We start from the raw sequence: 22781 nt of genomic DNA on the forward strand, positions 1-22781 counted from the left end.
CACATTCCAGATCTGCTGTAAGTAAATACCACAAACTCTTTTTGGGGTCCCAATCTTTTTTTTTCCTGTCATTTTGACAGGTGGGTTTGGTAGCACACTGCTAAATGTAAGCATTTAATCAATATTATAGGACAGATTAGCTTACCTACTGTAATTTCCCTGTCACAGTGTTGCTAGCTGGTAAGTAACATTGGACATCTTGTTAGCAAACTGTCACTATTACAAAAAAATTTTTAGAAATAAAGTTACTCATAACATTATCCCTGATTCAGTTCTGTCTGTGTTCATCTCAACCTAGCGCTACCTGCTCCAACATAAAATAAAGCCTAGATTATTACTGAACATTCATAAGTCTAGACAAGACAACAAGACATAGGCATATTCACCATTTCTGTTGGACACAGATAGACTTTGGCCTACGCCTTTAACCCATCATTGCAGTGAACACACACACACACACACACACACACACACTAATGATCAAACACACACAATGACGTGCCCGGAGCAGGGCCTGTTAGGCATGTTGGGCCTTGCTCAAGGGCCCAACAGTGGCAGCTTGCCGAGACTGGGTATTGAATCCTTAACACGTCAGCTGGACATCTCACTGCATCAACTGCTATGTTTTTCTGAGTTTCTGCGTTTAGTCAACTTGTAATTTTTGTCCTGTTAATTTTTCACCAAAAGACAATGGCTTTAATATGTTGGAATGCTGGTGGTGAGCAGATATATAGCATTTGTGGTGAGAAAAGTTCATGAAGCCCCAGTAGGTCTGCCGGTGTGTTTGTAAACAAAGCATCAGTGGCACAGCGGAGGGGCGGCTGATTAAACTCTAGTGTGTTCTGTTTTAAAGGCTGTGTTGAGCGCTTGCAGAAGCTCTGTGCTGGATTAATGCTACTTATAGCCTAAACACTGACCTTTGAAGCTACCAGAGGATAATGTTAGCCTATTAGCTGCTTGTGCCACTGGTTGTTAAAATAAAAAGTTCATATGTGGGATACACCTTTGCACACAGTTTGTGTCTAAATACATGCATTGCTTGCTGGGATACCTTGTCTGTTAAAAGCACACAGTTATACACACTTTAAGCTGGCTTGAAATACACTCAGTGTGGACATAATTACTCCAACAGGAAAACAAAACAAGTTGAATATTTAAAGCCAATAATACTGAAAACTTTTATTTTTAAAAGTGTAGTTTATTGTTTAATATTGTTTAATAAATTATTGTTTAATATTCCCCAGTGTGAACAGTCCATATGGAGAAGCAGCACATTTAAAATTAATTACTTTACAACATCACAAAAGTCATCTATTCTGTTTTAAATTCATTATGTTTGTGATGTCACAAAGACCAACTCTTTTCTAGCTTGTTTTAAACCTATTATTGTTGTGATGTCACAAAGAACAACTCTTTTCTGATCTGTTTTGAATTCATCTTTGTGATGTCACAAAGAACAACTCTTTTCTGATCTGTTTTGAATTCATCTTTGTGATGTCACAAAGACCAACTCTTTTTTTTTTTTTTTTTTCTTTTTTTTTTTTTTAGCCTGTTTTGAATCCATTATTTATGTGATGTCACAAAGACCAACTCTTTTCTAGCCTGTTTTGAATCTTTTTTTGGCTGTGACAGAAATGCGTTCTTTTCGAAGTGTCCAAATGATAAATTCTGGAGAGATTTCATAATTTGTAGTAAACTACTTTTGAATGAGGTGCAACACATGACAGCCCATCAGAGGAGAGTTTCCGGGATAAAAAGATGTATGAAAATAGTTAACATTGTGCATTGAACGCATCGCACAGTGCCTTGCAAAGCATTTAAATCTGTGCATCATACTATCATACATCAGATTATTAATCACACACACACACACACACATGCAGTCAGTTCAGTTTCCCCCTTGGTAAAATGGCATTGTTGAAGTGTAAATAAGTGAACTCTATGTACAGAAAACAGACATTTCTATTGCATTTTTCTGCGTGTTTTTGACACAGTTTATGTACTGTTAATTTAACAAATTGGAAGAAATAGAGGTCATAACTTTGCCACGTCACATTTAATGCTTCTGGCATTATACATTTAATTAAGCAAATAAACAATATTTTCCTGTCTCTGTCTCTGTGAATGTCTCTCTCTCTCTCTTTCTCTCTGAATTCCTGTTGGCAGGCTTATATCGTGACTGGTGTTATTTTGGGACGTTCATGTTTGTGCCATGTTCTATGCTCAATGTGTGTAGGTTTTTCTTAGTATAAGCTTTTCTCTGTGTAGGCTTGTGTAGGGTTCTCATGGTGGGCGCGGGGGGTCTGCTCTTTGTGTTCCTTACCGTGTTTCATTCTCTGCACGCTGCTGAGAGAAAAGCCTTCGAGTTATTCTTCTGCCTCCTTCGTGCTGCTGCTTCTTTTGTTGTCTTAATAATTAAGCTCCTCCCTTTTATCTTGTATAAGATGTGCGTATGGTGGGGTAGAAAAACATGCAGGCTCACTCTTTTCCTTTCCTTTTGCTTTGTCGTCCACGGGCTGTTTTTTAACTTGATTCTGAGATCCAGCTTTGGTTTATGCCACTTTAATTTCGGCCTTCAGATAGGATACATATATAGTATGTGACCTTAGAAAGACAATGTAAATGCTTTTTTTGTTTGTTTGTTTTCCACAAAGTAAATTTTTGTTAATGCACTTTTTTTTTTTTTTTACAAATGGCAGGTATAGGGTAACTACAGACTGTGAAAATTGAACTGGATATGAGCAAATAACACATTTGAGCTATAAAGCCTGTTATTTGAATTTATTGTTAATTTTCTCTTTCTGTGTGTCTGCATGTGTTTAACAGGCGGTGAGTGCAGAGCTGAAGCCAGATTATGAGGTGCTGGTGCCTCAGTGTCGACCACTGTCTCCGGGGGAGATCTTGGGCTGCACCTCGCCTCGTTTGGCCAAAAATGTCAACGCCATCATGTGAGGACTTATTCTGTGTCTCCTCCTCTCACACCTGTGTGTGTGTGTGTGTGTGTGTGTGTGTGTGTGTGTGTGTGTGTGTGTGTGTGTACAGTAAAAAACACATGTGATTGGACTTTTATTTAACTTATTTTATTAGCACACCTTACTGTAACCCTGCTATTCAATACATCACATAACCATACCATAAACATGTTGTGGTATTTGCACAGTGGCAATTGCAGGGGCATAAGTTTTCATTTCACACTATGAAGAGAAAAGAATTGGGACACCTGGTCGTTTATTGTTTTTTCCAACATCGAGTATTAAAAGAAAGAAATTAATCCACTTCCCTGTCCCTTTTAAGAGAAAACTTTCTCCTAGCTGTCATGTTATCATTACCATTTCGAGTAGCTTAATAAATTCAAATAAATAAAAAAAAGCTGGAAATGCTGGAATTTATCAAAATAAATTTGAAACAGGCTAGACAGAAGTTGTTTTTTTATGACATCACAATCACTGAATTCTAACAGCCTTTTTATGACATCACAAAAAGTATGACTTCAAAACACTTTTGTGACAATACAAAAACAATGAACTGAAAACAGGCTACAAAGGGTTGAGCTTTTGTGAGAAAAGACTTGGTTATTGTGACATCACACAAACAAAGAGTTCAAAACAGGCTTAAAAAAAGAGTTGGCTTTTTGTGACATCACAGAGACCAACTGTACACACAGGAACCTGTTCTCTCCCTGCCTTTCACACACACCAATCAGCCACACACCTCTGTAAGAGAGGGAATCAGGGGAGTACAGCATGAGAGACCAGCTACAGGAATGGATAAACTTCACACCTGGCCAAAGGCATCCTCCCTCTCAGACTATCTGTGTGTGTTTCGGTGTGTGTGCATGTGTGAAGGCTGTGTCTACGTTGTGTTTCATTTGGGCGTATGTGTGCTGCTGTGTGTTAATTGGTGTGATTAGGCCTGGCTGCGGGTGGTGGAGAGTTTTCAGGCTGTGGTGTGATGGTCTTGAGTGGGTGCAGGGATGAAGGGATTAGAATGATCAGATAAGTGGAACAGACATAGAGGGCTACCTTGACCCCACCGCACCACCCACCCGTCCGCTGCATGTGTTTGTTTAATGCTTGTTTCTGCCTGTGATTTATAGACAGTTAAGTGTATATGATGTTCGTACTAAGTCTATTAGTCAAAATATGTTTGTAGTCTTAATCCTGGCTTATTTTGTTTTACATTGGATGTGCAAACACACACAGCTTGTCCGGTTCTTGTAGTATTGCCAGTAGAATAGGACTCTCTGGAGCAGATCATGCAGAACATGAACCTATTGGCACCATGCCTAATGCCAGGTGAGGGCTAGAGGGATATAAAAAAAAAACTGCATTGAGCTGTAAAGCAGCTGGAATGGTGGTGCTCTATCCAATATTTTGAGATGAACTAGGGAGTTTGGGTTAGGTGGGGTGGTGATCAACCAACATCTCACTGATCTCACTAACGCTCTTGTAGCTGTGTGCAATCTAGCCTTCCCTTAACAGGGACATGGAAGCGGGTCAATCTCTTTCTTTTAATACTTTTGATTTTGGAAGAAACAATGAATGAGCAGGTGTCCCAATACTTGTGTCCATATATTGTAAAATGAAAACGTATACCCCACCAGTTGCCATTGTGCAAACTGCAGGCCTAAAACCACATTATGTTGTTGGTTTTGTGGTTTCTGACACTGCGGCTTGCTCAATATAGGCAAATAATAGATAATCTGCTTAAGGGTCTCAAGACACCTGAATTTTTTTTCTTTGCTCTTTTATATAATTCTTTTTCAGTATAGGCAGCCCATTCATCATCAGTGGTTTGAGAAACCAAGTGAAAGCAAGGCCTTGAAGAGTTCTCAGTTTGAAGTATATATCTAAAATTTTACAATAAAAAGAAAAGTAAATTGCCACTGTCCGGTGAAAAACATGTATCTCCAATATGACTTTTTTAGAAGAAGGCAAAAATGTCCATAGCTTTGAATGGATGTCAGTGTAAAATAAGTTAATTCCAGGTAATTAGACCATTTCTATTGGTCCATTCATCAAGACTTTAAACCAAACGTCCCTTGTATTTTGGAATTCAGTTGTGATGCAGTATGTCCTTCTGTATTTGGCGTTTTTCACTTTTTGACATAATTTGTATCTAGCAGTTGTTTTTGTATTGTGTTAAAATTTCAGGAAAAATGGCCCAATAGAAATGTTCCAAATGACTTGCAACAATTGGAGCAGTATTTTTACATCGACTTCCATTTAAAGTGTAGAAGTTTCGGTATCACTACTTGGGTGGTCCATTATAGATGCTCACCTGTTTTTGTGTTTTTTCCAAAAATTTAAGGTTATACCCTGCGCTCCCCTTCTAAACTAAAGTACCGGTCTTCCAAACAATACTCAGGTTGGCTATGCAGTGACATGTTCGTAACCTACATCAACCCCTCTATAATACATGCCATGCAAAGCCAAAAATAGTAGTAACAGCTGCCTTGAAGCCTGTGCCCCCCCCCTTCCACACACACACACACACACACACACACTTTGATCCATTTCAGTAGATAACAGCATGTCATTTCAGTATCAGAGATTCTGCAAATCTCAATTTTCAAGTGTACTTTTAACCTAGTACAGTATGTGAGGTCTGTATGTGCGTAGATGTGAGGAGAGACAGGGCAGTGGGAATTGATCGCTGTGCCAGAAAATTAGCCATCACCTTTTCATCCATCTTCTCTTCGCCAGTCAGCGTGCCTGACACACACACACACACACACACACACACACACACACACACACATCCATGTGTGTTTCCTGCACAAGACTGACGTGCAAGCCAAGTCACCTAAGCCCTTACATGACATCCACATAATGGCAATGTCAATAGCCAAGTCCTACCCTCTTCCCTGCCAAAATCCAGCAGCTTGCTTTTAGAGGGACATTACTTACTTATTACTGCTATTATTTTGTACATCCAAAGCATAGCAATAAGATTAACTGCTAATTAGAGCTTAAGAGGTGGGGTGTCTGGTAATATATAGGCCAGGACGTATGGAGGGAGTGAATAATGGCCATGAGGAGGTAAAATAGAGTATTGTTTAATAATAGAAAAGCTCTTGGCTCCTCTGCTCTGTCTCTGTAGAGTTGAGGGGAATATAAAGAGCTCTCTGTGGGCTGGGGGGAGTGAAGAATGGCACGTGTGTTTGGCGGACCCTTTGCCATACTGCTGGGAATGCATTGTGGAAAGGAGAAGATCCGTCTCATTACAGTAATGAGTTGCAGGCTCGCTGAATGGGCCATGCTTTAAAAGGAGCTTTAAAGATGCTAAATGGAAGCATTCTTAATCCTGCACCCTCAACCATGCCACCTCTGAGAAACCACCACCACTGCTCGCTCGCAGCCCCAAAGCCTGCATCGTATCAGCACAGCTCACACAATGGGTTCCTATAGGAGACCGTGCATTAGGACGGGAGCAGGGGGTCTATTTAAACTATTGTGGGCTGTCTCGCATGATCTAGTGGCACGACGGCTGGTGTTAGCATGCTGCCCAGCTGTATCGACTCTGACACGAGTAAGTGTTGGAGCAATTACATTAATGTAGTGGGGCAGTGGGCCGTAGCTGGGCCTGTGTGAGCTTTGTGTGCGTGAGAGAGAAAGACGGGCAAGGGGCACAGTATGCTGGTTTAGCTTATACTCCTTCAGGCCCAGAGGGATCCCACCCACTGTATGTTCCGTTTGGTTTCATAAAGGCTGTCTAATTAACAGCTCTATTTTTATGCTCCCCCAGGCCTCATCCAGGTCAGACAGGGTAATACACCCCACTGTTACCTATGGCAGGTTATCTTGTGTCAGCTTTTAGCTTTGTGTGTGTGTGTGTGTTGTTGTATTTTGTTTTTCCAGGATAAAATTGGACCTGTTTTTGTTGGAAAACCAGAGGAAAAACAACCTTTTTTAATATGCGACTGTAGTTGGGGTGAAAAATGCTCAGATGATATTTTACACTTCTTTTTACAACCCTGTTATTTTGCCCCAGCTGACAATGTTATGTCAGCACGGCAGCTCACAGTAGCCACATAGCATAATGTAGTATTTAGCATTGTAACAAGAACATTGCCATTATTTGTAATGTAATTATTTATGAGTCTTATCATATAGTGTTGCTGTCCTTTCTGGGTCCTCTCTGTGTCCAGTTGTCACTGAGTGCTATTAGCTACCCTAGCCTAATCTACGACTAAATAAACAACTGATTTCCTCAGGTCTTTGCAAGGATATTACTCAGCTCATTTTCCCTGTGTAGTTCACCCATTCAGCTATCATTAACTTTTTGTCCTTTTATCCTTTCTTACATCTTTTTCTCAAAGGGCTTTTGTAGGGGGCCAACATTGTGTAATTTTGGGGCACTGTTATGCTGGACAACAGTGTGTGGTATGTCACTTCCATGTACAGAACTTTAATTATGTACCTACATGACAATAAGTACAATTTTACAGAGAATTAGTGAGCTATATAAAGTAGAATGTTGAAATCTTTTTGTGAATTCAGTTAATATGTTTGCTTCATTTTCGCTGTACTACCATAAATTAATTTGTTGCTAACTATGTAGCATAATGGTATTAAGCTATATAAGTGTAGAACATGATGGCAGGAAAAAAATGTGACACACAAAGCATGCTGATTATACAGCTCTCAATTAAAAGGGTATGGATCCCTGCTCCTCGGTCATGGTCAGATTAAAATCAAGTACGAAATGCACAGATACAGACAAATCTCAGATGTCAATCTGAAGGTGGCTATACTGTAAATCTCTCCTCAGTCTCCTCAGAGGTTAGTATATGTCATATAACTGCATATATGCACCACTCACTAGTATTTTTAAAAAATAAATGGTGACCTTTGGAAGCTACAACTACAACCAAGATTTCCATTTAGAACAGGACTTATCTTGTGCTTCAGATCATTGTCTTGCTGCATAACCAAGTTGCACTTGAGCTTCAGATCACAGGCAGGTGACCTGAAACGCAGGATTTGTGGTAAAGAGCATAATTGATGGCAAGTTACCCAGGCCCTGAGGCAGCAAAGCATTCCCACAGCATTGCACTACGTCCACCATGTTTGACTGTTGATCCTAATTAGGTGAATATGGTTGGTTGATTGAATAAGGAACAGTTATATTTTCACATTTGTTTTTACAAAAATTGTGCAATATTTTTTTTTTTTTTTTAAAAAGCTGTATATTTTTCAAGATCGGAAACAGTTACCAGTTTAGTCTGTTTGTAGTTCTATATGGAATACATATTGAACATACTGTATGTATGATCTGACAAGCTTTAAAAGGTTTAAAAGGGTGTAGGTGTAGGAGCATATGCATGTTTGTTCTGGATGCTTTTTTTTGTGTTTGGGTGTGTGTTGCCCACCCCCTGCGCTGTTGTACAAACTGCAGTCAAGTGATATAGTTCAGGTTCACTTAGAGAGGGCTGAGGTTGGAGCAGTGTGTCAGGCAGTGTGTGCTGTATCTATAGAGTACACAGTAAGGCTTATTGGCTCAGGTTCTGGCCTCAAACACCACAGCACTAACTCTCCCTCCTACTCTACTGCAGCCTCTCTGCCCTACACCCACTCCTATACACACTCTCTCTCTCTCTCTATCTCTCTCTCTCTCTCTCTCTCTCTCTCTCTCTCTCTCTCTCTTTCTCTCTCTCTTTCATACAGCCTGTGTTTGTCTTTGCAGATATCTCGGTGATGGAAGGTTTCACTTGGAGTCGATCATGATTGCCAACCCAGATATCCCCGCTTACAGGTAACTCCAGTCACATTGACCTGAACCCTGCCTACTGAGAAACTACTGAAAGATTTAAAGCTTCTTTAGGAAACGATTGAAAACCGCATTAGGCTACAGTTCTTCAGAAAAGTATGGAATAGATAATGGAATCTAGAAATTCAAGCTTCAATTCGCTTAAATTATTTTAGCATGTTTTAAAATGCTTTCTAAAATATACAAAAGTGATTCCTGACAATGCCACAGCCGTCCATGACCAAGAGTCCACAAGAGCCTTTAAGCCATTCAGAAGTAGACTTGCTCTTGTGCTTCAGGTTATTGTCCTGCTGCATAACCCAATTGTGCTTGAGCTGCAGATTCCGACAGGTGACCAGAAACTGTGACCAGAACTCTGTTGGGAGTTTGTTTCTTGACAATGCCGTAGTTCGTCCATTACCAAACATCCAAGAGAGCATAGCTGGCCTAGGTCCCTCGTTTCTATGTCTCCAGATGCCCCATTCTTCAAATATATTGATCTGTTCTGTGCTGTTGTGTTGGCTGTTAAAGATGTCACGTCTTCACAGCTCGTAGATTGAACTGAACATTGACTCATGACCACCTTCAGTTTTTCTTCAGTCCAGTATATTCAGTTTTAATGAAGAGTTCAATAATGTTGGTGTGTTTGTGTCTGTAGGTATGATCCATACAATAAGGTGTTTTCTCGGGAGCGCTATGACCATGAGGCCATGCGGGCCAACAGACAGCAGGCAATAGAGAGGGCACGATCAGCCCAGAGATGGGGCCTTATTCTGGGCACGCTCGGACGTCAGGGAAATCCCAAAATCCTGGAGGTGAGGAAATGCAGTTTAATAGGGTATATACTTCCGTGTGTGTGCATATGTGTGTGTGGTGCTTACTCATATTTCCCAAATCTCCCACACGTTTACACACTCTTGCACACATGCTCAAGACCATATACAGATACAGAAAGAAAGACCCAAACATACAATCTGTTCCCTGCCGTTTTGCTGTAGTGGAATGTGCCGGGGGTCTTAATCAGTTATTGGTATGGCGAAGAGGGGTTGTCCCCTACCCCCCATCACTTCCTTTGTTCTTTGCCTCTTTTGATCTGCTCATTTTTGTTTTTCTCTCATGTATTGTGTTTGACTTTGTTTTGACTGTTTTTTCTGCTCTTGCTTGTCTCATCTCCTCTTAATTGGTATGCATGGAGGAGGAGGAAGAGGAGGAGGAGGAGGGGAGCGAGGGAGGCAGGGAGATTTCCAACAGAGCACATTTTGCTGTCAAATTAGATTTTAAGCCTATATGAATCTCTCTCCATCAGTCTCTCTCTTTTTTTTCTCTCTCTCTCCAGAATACCACAATACCACAATAATATGACCATAAATAATAAATAATCATATTTATTATCAGAATATTATGACCACCCCTGGTTTGGTCCGGGATGTCACAGATGCCACGTTGTTTGCTCAACATACAAATAACAGTAGTATCGCTCGATCCCTAACTTCGAAGGATATTCTAGAGCTGCTGTGGTGAATGTGTACCAAGAATGGACGTCTCTGATGCCATATGAGGAACACTGACTCCAGTGAGTGGTACAGAGAAATCAAAGTGCCACAGTGAAGCAGTTAACCTCTAAAAACCTTGAGTCACCTGATACAGGCCAAGACTCAGCGCCTTGCTACTGTCATCTGAGCTAAGGGATATTACTCTCTATTAGACAGGTGGTCATAATATTCTGACTTAACTGTGTACTTACTGTATTATTTATTGGTCGGTCGGTCTGTCTGTCTGTGTCTCTCTGCCTGTCTCTCTGCTTGTTTCTTCTCAGATTCTGATTTAAAGGAGCTTTATTGGCATGACTGTAATGACAACAATATTCCCAAAGCTTTACAAAAATAACAATAATAACAGCACAATTACAGTACAATAAAAGTAACAATAATTACAGAATAAGTGACAGTAATAAATAAAAATAGCAATAATTAAAATAAAGATTTTTTTTTTTTTACAAAAGGACATATATAACATATATACATATACTTTATATACATACTAATATACTTTATATACTCTCTCTCTTTCTCTCTCTGTCATTCTGATGGGATCTGTAATAATACCACTCTTAGTCACTCAGATGCTTATTCTGGAGAGAGGGTCTTTGTATCCATCTTTGGTGAGCACGTGAGTGTGTTTTTCATTTCCACGCGATCCCTGGCGTAGTCCCACCAGAGACCCTCCTAGATGAGACATTAGTTACCGTGAGCCGTCACTTTCCACAGCGTCACATGTATTAAAAGGAGAGCAGGTTTTGAAGTGGAGGTGATTTGAAGCTACTGAAAGAGAATGAATGTATTTTAATGGGATTTGGAACAAAAAACTGCATGCATATATTCAGCAGCAGAGGGGTCTCTGGGACTGGAGAACAAGTCACTGCGTAAAATGTACATCAGTCATTTTCTTACGCTCCAAGCTGAAAGAGGATTGTGTCTGCGACCTTTTCTGGCTCAGCTACACCTGCCTTAATCTGCCCATTCACATGATGAAGAGGAGAGTAAAACACACTGCTTTTTTCTTTATTTTATTAGGTTATTAATTAATTAATTAATTAATTTTTTAAAAGATGTTGGAGCTTTGAAGCTATGCACCACTCGTGTTACTGATGTTTGGAGATCTTTGCTGGTAATATTTATGGTCCAATGGGCTTCACACTGTGTGTGTGTGTGTGTGTGTGTGTGTGTGTGTGTGTGTGTGTGTGTGTGTGTGTGTGTGTGTGTGTGGAGAGAGCAGCCGTGTGTATCGTTGTTCTACTCAAGAGGGCTTCTTGTCTTGTATGGTGGTGTTGTGTGTGGGGGGGAGGAGTGTTGGAGGGGTGGGGTAATGTTATTCTACTGCTTGGCTCTAACTAGTGCCTGCATAAAGTGTGATTAAGGAAGAAGGTGGATTAGCAAGAGTAGGCTGTGTTTGAATGGGTGCATGTATACACAGACATAAACAAACACTCTGGAAGACCCTTCACTGAGACGAGGGATATCGAGATACATGTGTAGAGGTTTGTGCTGGGTATTGACATGTTTAATTAGTGTCCTGATCAAGTTATTTTACTCCCCTGATCTAATTACAGTCTCCTCATGATGAGTATTCAGCCATAATGATCAGATCTTTGTGTCAGTATAAATAATACAGCCCCACAGTTTAGATAAGATGAGCTGCTGATTAATACTTAAAATCACCTTTTGATTTATATTAGTAGATTTTTTTTATATAAAATCACTGTTTTATAGAGTGTTAATGTCTCATAATGTGAAAAAACTGGATTATAGTGGGTGAATGTGCTTTGATTGGGTTTCTACAATGTGTGTGTGAGCGTGTGTGTGAGCGTGTGTGTGAGCGTGTGTGTGTGAGCGTGTGTGTGTGAGCGTGTGTGTGAGCATTAGCTTTAGTCTCCTGTTGGTTTTGAACATGCTCTTCAGTGTTGGTTAAAAAAAAACAAAGGTGTGCCTGTTTGACTGTCAAGTCCAATTTTTCTTTTTCCAGATTTCTTCCACAAGTAAAGGAGTTAAAAACTCCATAGAGATCCAGTCAGATCATGTTCTCCAACTTTCTATAGCATTCCTTAACTGTATTTAAAATCCTGATTTACAGCACAAGACAGCAGCAGTAAAGGCTTGTGATTGAGATTGAGATGTTTTAGTCAACAGTAACATTTTTAAAGCTGTCATAAAAACTTAGTAGAAAAGAAGTAAGAAGAGGCAATATTCCTGCCTAAAGCCGGTACGTGACCGGGCTGAATCAGAGGCAGTGTGAATTGGAAACACAATCACTTGCACTTTACTAAAACTGCACTTACATGATACTAATGGGTCACATCTGATGGGATTTCAGGGTTACATAATGATCTATTCAGTCCTGGAGGGATGGTGTCCAGCACTGTTTGGTAATTTCCCTGCTTAGACACACCAAATAAACCTGACAATTAACAGATCAGTTGAACTAGCTGTGTTTAAACAACAGACAGTAAGCAGACTGTGCTGGACACCGTGACAGAAATTGAGGAGCCCCATATATACTATTCTGTATTGTTCTATTTAATAGAATGTGCTTTCTAGAAATAATATTTCCCTTATTCAGCTTGAACCAGTTTCAAGAAAACCATTTTTCTGCATTTGTCTTTTAACTTCCTCAATATGTTGACCATTATTAGAAAGCAGTGAGTGTTTGTCAAGAAGGAGAAAAATGTACTCTCAAGTTCTTAGGAACATTTTAGCCAAGTTACCTTGCAAGAACAGAGCAGAGAATGCACACATACTGTATTTGGGATATGCTATGTGTTTGGGATTGTACCCAACTTGCACAAGCACTAACATTCAGCAGCCTGAAAGTTCATATTATATGTGAGTCCCAAAAACACTTTTGTACAAAACAAGTGAGTCAACCAAGTCAGATATGACTGATGATACACAGCTGGGCTGTTTCCCATTGCTTTAATAAACCCTAAGTTTATACTCCACAGATGCAGCCTCAGGCCATTAGCAGTGATTTACTTTGAATGTTGACAACAGAATAAAGCTGTCACCAGAAGCCTGGTGTTGGAGTACGTTTCTGCAACTGTGAGGTCGAGGACTGAACTCAGTTAATGGAGGAGAAACCAAGTTTGATTTTAGCTACAGTCATGATTGCAGGAACTTACCTTAAGTCGAGGAGCAGCTGAGATGAGCTGAGAGGAAAGCCAGGCTAAAGCTTTCTAGAGGGTGCTTTCACACTTATCTTCAGCTGTGGATCCCAGACAGCACCTTTTGTTGCATAGATACAACCTGAAGTGCCCTAATAGTCTTCTCATCGCTCGAATAATTAACAGCCATTTAAAAGAGAGAAAAGAAAAGAATAGATACACTCTCGTTCCACAGCCTTTTCATACTGCGCCATACCACTAAAGTATTTGAACTGGAGTCCAAATGCCAGAACAACACAAATTAAATGGGCCCTAGAATGAAAAACTGTGTTTTCCTTGGCATAGTTGAATGATCAGAGTTTGGTACATGGAACTGACTCCTTTAAAAGGCAGTCCAGCAGAACCAAAACAGAGCTGTAAAATGGGCTAATTCCAGAACCCTAAAACTGTTACCCCGTAATAGTCTTGACTTATATTTATGCCCCCAAAATGTACATAAACCCAGCCCCCTAGCGAAAACCCTGCTAGTCCCATCAAATCAGGCCCTCTCACCATGTATTTTCCTGAAGAAGGAAAAGAACCAGCTTTTATTTTAAAAAAGTCTTGGAGGAGCGAGTTGGGGCTAATGGCTCTTCTGCTTGCTACCAGCGCATCAAGAGGACGGCAACACTATCCAGTAACACTTGGGAATCATTACACAATGTAATTAGTGGTTTTGTTACATTGTTAAAACTGTACTATAAGTCTACATACTCTTCTATAAGTCCCTATGGTGCAGTAAAAACCAGCCAGAGCATGTTTGTTTGTTTGTTTGTTTTTCTAGAAGCCCACCATAAAAGTAAAATTAGCGTGTTTCATTCACATAAAGTAATTAGACTATGAACAAAATGAATCCCTATTTGCTTAATAGTGTTGTGCTACATATGGGTGAACTACTTAGTTTTCTAGGAATTAATCAATAAATGGTTTGGGATTTTTTCATTCCTATTCATGTTTTATATTTGAACGAGACAGCTGTTTGTTTATTTTAATTGGAGTGACTTATCTAGCCTTTACAGTGCAGTTTTAGCGGTCCAGGAAACTCGCGGACCAGTCGCATGCATTGTAAAGACTCCTGTCTTTCCGAAAAACCGAGCTTTTAATCAAGATCTCAGACTCGTACATGTTTATTCTTCTCTTTTGATCAGCAGCAGGAATCACATTAAGGTCTTCATTTTAACTGTATAAAGCCGCTGTTGTTTCTCCAGAAAGACGAGAGTCTCAAAGTTAAGTACGTTGTGTAGTAAGAAGAGACTTGCAGTATGCTTTGGTCCACATTCAGCTGATAAAGTGACCTACAGCATTTACTACAAATTACGGGAGGATTGTAGGAGATTAGTTCTGCTAGTGCTCTCAAAATCACTCAGGAATTTCACTTAATGGTTTAAACACTAAAAAAAAAGAAAAAGGTGACATTTAAAAGTGCTCTAAAATGCAAATATGGATCTCAGTCATTGTAAAAAAAAAAAATAATATTATAAATATAATAAAAATTAATACTTTTTTATTATGATATATTAGTACTAAAGTACAAGTATGAAAACTTTATAGCACAGCACACTTCAATGCACAGGAGGTCTTCTTCTCTGTCTTCTCTGAAGTGTTTGATGTCTGGCAGAAGGATCAGTTCTGGATGAAGGTTCCACCCAGCAGAGACAGCAGAAGCCTCTTTTAGTACAGAATGCTCCCCCAGACAGGCCAGGGTCATTTGGTAATTGGCTATGATGAATAAATTGATGATGTCTTGTTTTTTTTTTTTTTTTCCCCACCCACCTTCCTTAATCCCGCACCCTCTCGCTCTGCCCTCATTTTCTTTATCACCCCCTCTCTAGCATTTAGAGACCAAGCTCGAGGCTCTGGGAAGGTCGTTCACCAGGGTGCTGCTCTCGGAGATTTTCCCCAGCAAACTGGCTCTGATGGCAGATGTCGAAGCGTGAGTTTCACCTCTGCCGCCACCATCGCCTTCATGCACAGTCACGTTCTCATTTTCACCCAATTAAAAATCAGCTCATATTCTACACACAAGGCAGCCTTTCCCCAAAACAAGGCATGCATTAATCTCAGGTTTAGTGCTCCTTGAGGACCCACAAGAAGAGAAGGAAATCAGCAGAGACAGATGACACTTGTGGTGGTATGCAACTTTTATTCGTAACCAGCCTTCGCAATCTGGCCTGAAAAGTGAAGTGAGGCGATCAGCGTTTAGTTAGTGCCATGTTGTCTTTAACAGCTTGCATTGTGACCGTGTTTGTGCTCAGAAACCCACATGATGTTTTTCATGGGTCATCGCCCTTGTACTACATGATGTTCATTTCTGATGCATCAATACATGTTGCATCATGAGCTCACTGGACCAAAAATGAATCGCATGCGTCATTGCTTTTCTAATACTTGGTTACGCGTCTCCTTGCCTTAATGACCACATCAATCCTGTCAGATCAGGATTACACCAGTCTCTACAGTCCATGCTTCCACTGAGTGGGTGCCCATTTCAGCTCGAGTTCATGAATTAATTTCACCTCATGTTCAAGAAATATTATTGAGGTTTGGATTGGGATTGACTGGTGTAATGTGATTCTTAACTGCCAGGTTTGGCTCTGTTATTAAAGATGCCAAAGAATGTGTATATTAGTATTTTAGGTATTTTAGTATTCATTCTTTGCTCAGATGTCGTCTAACAAGCCGGTTTACCACCCTGTTATTTTGCCTCAGAATGAAACACGCAGATTTTAGTCTAGCATGGATCCCTATTTGCTCCCTGGCTTTTGCTTTGTCGCATACAGAGTTTGTACTCTCCTTCTGCTGACACTGGCACAAGAAAAGCTGCGGTTTTGAAACCTGATTCACATAGCAACCCGTATTCCCATATCTAGCAGGGTCTGGAGGTAATGAGCTGCTTTCCAGTATCAAAAATCCATATTGTCCCGTAACCGTCACGTTTTACTGTTTCGCCAGCTTTGACATGAACTGCGCTGTGTTCAGTGGCCTGGGTTTATGTAAATTATAGGGGCCTAAATAAAACGAGTCAAAACAGTTTTCCAGCTCTGTTTTGGTTATGCTGTTTTTTCTTTTAAAAAAGGACACAGCAATGTTTGAGCTTTTTGGTGTGAATTATAAGTCTATCATTTTGCCTTCAGTGAATGAAATTGATTTTCTATACAAAACTAGACTAGTACTTCCAATGTTGTCCAACTTGGGCCCATACAGTTACATATCTGCCAGTATAACTATGTGTGATTTCCAGTTTTCCTCAGTTCCTCCTCAGTCACAGTTCTCGCAGTAATATATTCAATGTGATTGATGCATCTGGCTAACCAATTTAGCATTTGTATTTCAGTTCAACAACAGTAAACCATTATTAAGCTCTGTTTGAATAAACCCCTTAAGATAGATTATCTTTCATCCCCTTCATTTCTTTCGGCTTCATAGTTTCACGATATGGATTGATGTATGTAGATTCAATCAATAGAATACCACTGTAGCCTTCAGAATCTATCTACTGCTGCATTCGTCTGAAACAGGAGCATAAACCTGCAGTTCTTTCTCTGTCTGGCTCTTCAGTAGGACTGAATGAGTAGAATTACAGCCCTCTGCGCAGGGAGGGGAAGAGAGGGGTACACAAGGTCCAGGAGAGAAGGCGAGAGGGAGGCGGAGGTAAGGGAGGAAGCTGTGCGGGAGAAGTGTGACAGAGTATAGAAGTTGAGGAGAGCGGGGTTTGGCCGCCCGCCGCGGTCGTGCTTCTCTCACGACTCTGTGAGCGATGCTGCATATTTAATTCTAGCAGGACGTGATGAGCAGGAGCTTACTTTCTCTCTCTCTCTCTCTCTGCAGCTAGCTTTCTCTTCTCTCTGCCAACGTTCAGTGGCTAACAGTGTCATTGCTGTAGATTGATTACATCTTAGTCTGGATGGATGACTTGAGAAAGAGAAGGAGGCTTATATTGACAGTGCGTAGCTCTATTCTGAATGATAATTAAGCAGTAGATTGCAAGGGGGAGTGTATTATTGTGAATTACATCATTAAAGGTGATCTGTTAAAAGCAGGGAAAATGGGCAAGCATAACAATCTGAGCCACTTTGGAAAGAGTCAGACTGTGATGGCTAGATGACTGGGTCTGAACATCTCCAAAATATAAAATATCAGGAGGGTTTATCTGGTATGCAGTGGTCCAAGAAAGCACAATCAGTAAACCTGTGACAGGGTCATGAACACCTCAGGCTCTTTGATGTGATCCATTGAGGCCCAACCTCACCACTAAAAAGACTCAAAGGATCTGCTACTAACATCTTGGTGCCAGATATCACAGGATGCCTTCAGAGTTTTTGTGGAGTCCATGCCTCAAAATGTCAGATTTGTCATGGCGACACGACAGTACTATGCAGGTGGTGCTGGTTCTGGATCGATATTTAGTTGTGTTATTAACTTTAACTTGGAAAAATAAATCTTAGTTATAGCAGTAAATCATCTCTTTTCATGCAGGACCTTCCTGTAATAATGCAAACTATGCAGATGCACCCGCGTCTTTCTGTATTTCTACAACAGCCAGGTTATGGGCAGCAAGATGCTAGCATTACTGCTTCCAAGTACTAAATAGCTTGTCGTCAGTAAAGTAGATTGTGCTAACTGACTTATGAACAAATTATGAACAAAGCAGCAAAGTGTGTAAATTATAATATATCATATCGCATACCATAACTAGTCACTTTTTCTGTATAAAAAGCTCTTTGAGTACCCATTCATTTTGGATTCTCTCGGGAACATCCCTAGTGTCTAAAGACGAATAGAAGAAGACATGGAGTGTCAGTCCTCCTCACAAAAATTTTATTGGTATGCTTAAAGAAAGTGTAAATGCTTCTTAATGAGGTTGTGTACACGTCTCCTCTATGACTGGCTGTATGGGTGAAGCTGAATGTTTATTGCAATTCTGCTGTCTAGCGTTGACCAGAAAACCAGTGGATTTCTATTTTGTGTCTTTGGTTCCTCTTTGGTTCTGCGGTTTCTATCCCATGCTTTATGGAGGCACTGTCACCCTTGGTTTGCTCATTAGTAGTTTGGACCTGGATTGCTTTTTGTCAGTGGTAGAAAGCACTATATACTTTAAAGAGGGAAACCCTGAATGCATATCCCACAAATGCACTCTTTGAAAGGTTGGACAAGCTTTACAGAATGTTGGCAAAACTCCCATTCAACCTAATGAGAAACTAAGGTCACTCTGCAGGAGTAGATGTGGTCTTTTTTTTTTTTTTTCTTGTGTAATCTAGCTAATGTTAGTGCAGAGGCATATTTGTTACTGTCATTTCCAACCTGCTTAGTTTCAGTTAGCAACAACATAAGCAGAGTAGCATTAAACTGGGAACTGGAAACGTTAATCAACCCTATACACAGTTTCTCACTTCAGTTTCTCAGCAAGTTGAATGAGTTTTTTTGGACACTGTCTGAGACACTTCCTTAACCTGGCAACTATAAAGTTGCTATTAAAAAAATAATACATTTGTGTGCAAAGAATAAAAAAAGGAAGCTCCCAACTCTGATGTGGGCCGGGGGTCAGAGTCCGGGCAGGTAGGATGCCCAGAGTAGCTCTCCTCGCTTGGTTCCAGTCTGGAGATGCTAGACCAGCAGGCTGAATGTCCAGGGAATCTTCAGCTCCTATACACAAGAGAATGTTGGATTCTCTGTTTGGTCTGAAGTGTTTGATGTCTGGCAGGAGGACGAGTTCTGCCTGGATGTCCCGCCCAGCAGAAATGGTGGGGTCGGCAAGAGGCAAAGAACCGCTTGCTCTCCACTCTTCCACACTTCTCTCCAGCTTCTGGCACCTTCTCTGTCCTGCATCGATCATTCCGTCTGAGAAAGAAAAGAGCACCCTGAGGGAGACAGAAATATATATCCGGAGAGGACATTTGAAGCTCTTGCCACAGAGGCAAGGCACTTTTTTTTTCTTTAAAAAACTGTGTTTTGCCCTTCTGATGCTGGTGAGAACAGTGTGTTCTCTGCTCGTAGGCATGGATTTCAAAAGGCACGAATCTGAGCAGGAGGATGGACAAGCCTGTACAGTCCAAGGGCAACACCTCACAGTTTTGCCGCTTTACTGTGTTTAATTACACTGCTTGACAAAATGGAACTGTTGAATTCTACACTCCTCAGACACCAAGTTCATGACAGACATTTTAAAGCTCCACAGCAATGACTGCAATGGCAAGTGGTTGGATACTCTGAAATTTTCATTTTCCATTGCTTGTGGTGTAGGGGGATATTGCAAAAAAATGAATGTTGTGATATTTTTTAATGGGGTCACGCGATCATATCACATGATATTTAAGTGCATATAAGGTCATTAAACCCTGCTTATCCAGTGCTGGTTTCTGTCCTACTCTATGTCTCATTTACCTGACTGGACCGTATTGTTCTCTGATCTACTCTAAGAAGTACACATCAAACATGACCTTGCATTGTATATTAATACTAGCATAGCAACCAAAACATCATTGCTCAATACATTTATATACAAGTATATACAGTTATTTTTTTTCAATAAAAAAATCTATAAAACAATCCATACAAAATTAACGGTGAAATGTACATGATTAACTGTTAATTAACTGTTTAAAAAATGTAATGCAATGCACAAGCTCAGCAACATCCAAAGGTATGGAAGACCAATAAAGACAATTAAAGTAGATGAGCACAGAATTTGTTCATGGGAGGAGGGAAAAAACCCTTCACAACATCTAGTCAAGTCAAGAACACTTGAGGACGTAGCAGGTATTATTGTCAAAGCCCACAATTAAAAGAGGCTTTCATGAATTTAAATACAGAAGGTTTACTTCAAGCAAGCAACTTGTGCCAAGAACAGAAAGGTCAGATTACACTAATAGTAAACATCTTAAAAAGCCTGCCTAGGGCTGGAACACTATTTCTTGGACAAATTAAATCAAGATTAAGCTTGATATGGAGAAGGAAAGCAATGGTTCATGAGCCAAAGCAATACCACATCATCTGTCAAGCATGGTGGAGACACTGTTATGGTAATAACATTAATATATAAGTAATAATAAGTAGGAGAGCATTATTAAGAGTTTGTGTGACTTTATAGTTGAAATGATTTTTAAGGAATGCAGTTCAGCAAGTCATTGACCCAAACCCATTTGGGTTAGTCTCATGTTACAATTTTGTATGATAATGTAAATAGGCTATGCAACATAATGGAAAAAAGGCAAATACAACATTCTTCTGTCTGTCATTTATAAGTGCATCTCAATTTTGATGCATTGTGCAAATTAAATAAAATCAAATATTAAAGAAGTAACAACTTCTGCATTGCCACTAGTTTTACAACAACATGAGAATTGTGGGCCGAAGCCGAAAACCACTATTTTAATGTACATACGCTATACAGACAAAAGTATTGGGACACCTGATCATTTATTTAATGGGTGCAACTTAAATAAGCTGAATTCATTCATTTGGATTAAAAGAGTGTCCACAAACATTTGGACATATGATGTGTCGATCATTCATTCACATTCTTCCATGTCAGTGTTGTGGTGGGCCTGGAGCCTACCCAGAATCATTGGATGCATAATACACTCCTGCACAGGGCTCCAGTCCATCGCAAGCATTTTAGCATATTAGCTGATACTAATACCAGTGCAAATTGCTTTCATAAAATATAGAATCTGGCACATCCTGGCATTACTGCAAGGTAATGTCATGAAATATCTTTCATATCTAAACATCTGTCCCATGCTGATCATCTAAGCAGTTATCCACCGATATAGGTATATCAACGTGTGTCTCTAATTCCCACTGTAATTCTCCTTCTGTTCCCCCACACTTTCTCCCTGCTCCACTATATGTGTGCCCTTCTTTGCCAGTCTGAATGTGATTACACCTCTGCACTGACGCAAAGTGATGTTAGGTGGGATGGGGGCCTGCTTCCTGCAGCTGTGAAAGGTTAATTGTGCTATTGTGTGTCGCGGGTGGAGTGGCTAATTAAAATCCATTATTTCCTTTGGAAGTGAAGAGAGCCGGGCAGGACTCGCCTCTGAGATGCAGGATACTATCCCCCCCACCCTCCTCCCACCTTGCGCTAATCACCCTCTCCTCCACTCCTCCCTCTCCCTTCCTGCATTAGCCTCATTCATTGGTAAGCCTGTCCCTCTGTCTGCTTTGTGTGGGAGTGAGCTGAAGAGGCCCCTCATCAGGGACACATTCTCGTGCTGTAGGGTCGTCAGAGTGTCATTAGACTGCTTTGACTCGTCTCCTCTCCTACAGACTGTAAGGACTTTAAGTTTTTTCATCAAAAACTGCAGGCATTTCTAGCAGCAAAAAGGCCATGTGTGCCAAGTCAGCTGAAAACTCATGTTCAACCATTAAAACAAAAATGGATCTGCACTATGTGGACAAAAGTATTGGGACAGCTGCTCATTCAGTATTTCTTCTGAAATCAAGAGTATTACGGGTAAAAATGTATCCTGCTTTTGTTGGAGTCTGCTTTCTACTAGACTTTGGAGCATTGCTGTGAGGATTTGATTGTGAGGATTCATTCAGTGACAAGAGCGTTAGTGAGGTCAGGATGTTGGATGATCACTACTCCACCTTATCCCCAACTCATTCCTAAAGTATTGGATGGAGCACCATCATTCCAGAGATCACAGTTCCACTATGGTGTTGCAATTCAGGCGGTCTTTGGGAATGTGGGGAAATTACATAGAGACATTGTTTGACAAAACAGATCCTCCACTGGTACAACTAATCTTACTCCATTTGTGCATGGATTTCTGCAGCTGTTAGATTTTTTTCATGTCCGTCAACCATAGCTGTCCTCACAGCTATCAGTTTATAAAGTATACAGTATTAAAGGGGTGTGAAGCAGCTTGGAGTAGTGTGTCTGTCCTCCTCAATACCTCCCTGCCGTGAGCCAGAGGGCACGGGGACAGATGCTGCCTCTGATAGGCCTGCAGTTTGGATCAGCTGGTAAAGCCCCGGGTGTGTTTGTAGGGCCTTGCCACCGCACATACCAAGTTAATATTAGCACTTACACTGCCTGTGCTCTCCCTTCCTCTGAGTCGCCTGTTTCAATCTACATGGCTCTCTGGAGGGCCACCCGTACCCTCCTCCTTCTCCTCTCCCTCCTTCTCCATTGCCCGCAGGCTTGTGGGCCGCCGAGCCATTACTTTACCTGGAGACCTACACCCACTCTTTCGAAATCCTCCCTTCCAGCTCGCAGTGGCTCCACTAGAGACACTCTCACTGTAAATAGGACTGTGCTAACATTGAGAAAGGCTCAGAGCTTTGTTTCAGTCTGCACGAGTGGTCAGAAGTGACTAATGACTCTGCA

The 22781-nt window shown here is 40.7% G+C and overlaps 1 protein-coding gene across 1 annotated transcript in view; it reads left to right on the forward strand.

The window, feature by feature from the left end:
* The window catches only part of dph1 (diphthamide biosynthesis 1), a 105165-nt gene that overhangs the window by 70490 nt on the left and 11894 nt on the right, over positions 1-22781 (forward strand). The window contains exons 6-9 of the mRNA XM_072691975.1: positions 2827-2948; positions 8689-8757; positions 9410-9566; positions 15280-15380. Of these exons, the coding sequence (XP_072548076.1) occupies positions 2827-2948; positions 8689-8757; positions 9410-9566; positions 15280-15380 (449 nt within the window). The remainder of the gene's footprint in view (positions 1-2826; positions 2949-8688; positions 8758-9409; positions 9567-15279; positions 15381-22781) is intronic.

Source organism: Salminus brasiliensis, chromosome 11 (assembly GCF_030463535.1).
Source record: "Salminus brasiliensis chromosome 11, fSalBra1.hap2, whole genome shotgun sequence".
Classification (NCBI taxonomy): Eukaryota; Metazoa; Chordata; class Actinopteri; order Characiformes; family Bryconidae; genus Salminus; species Salminus brasiliensis.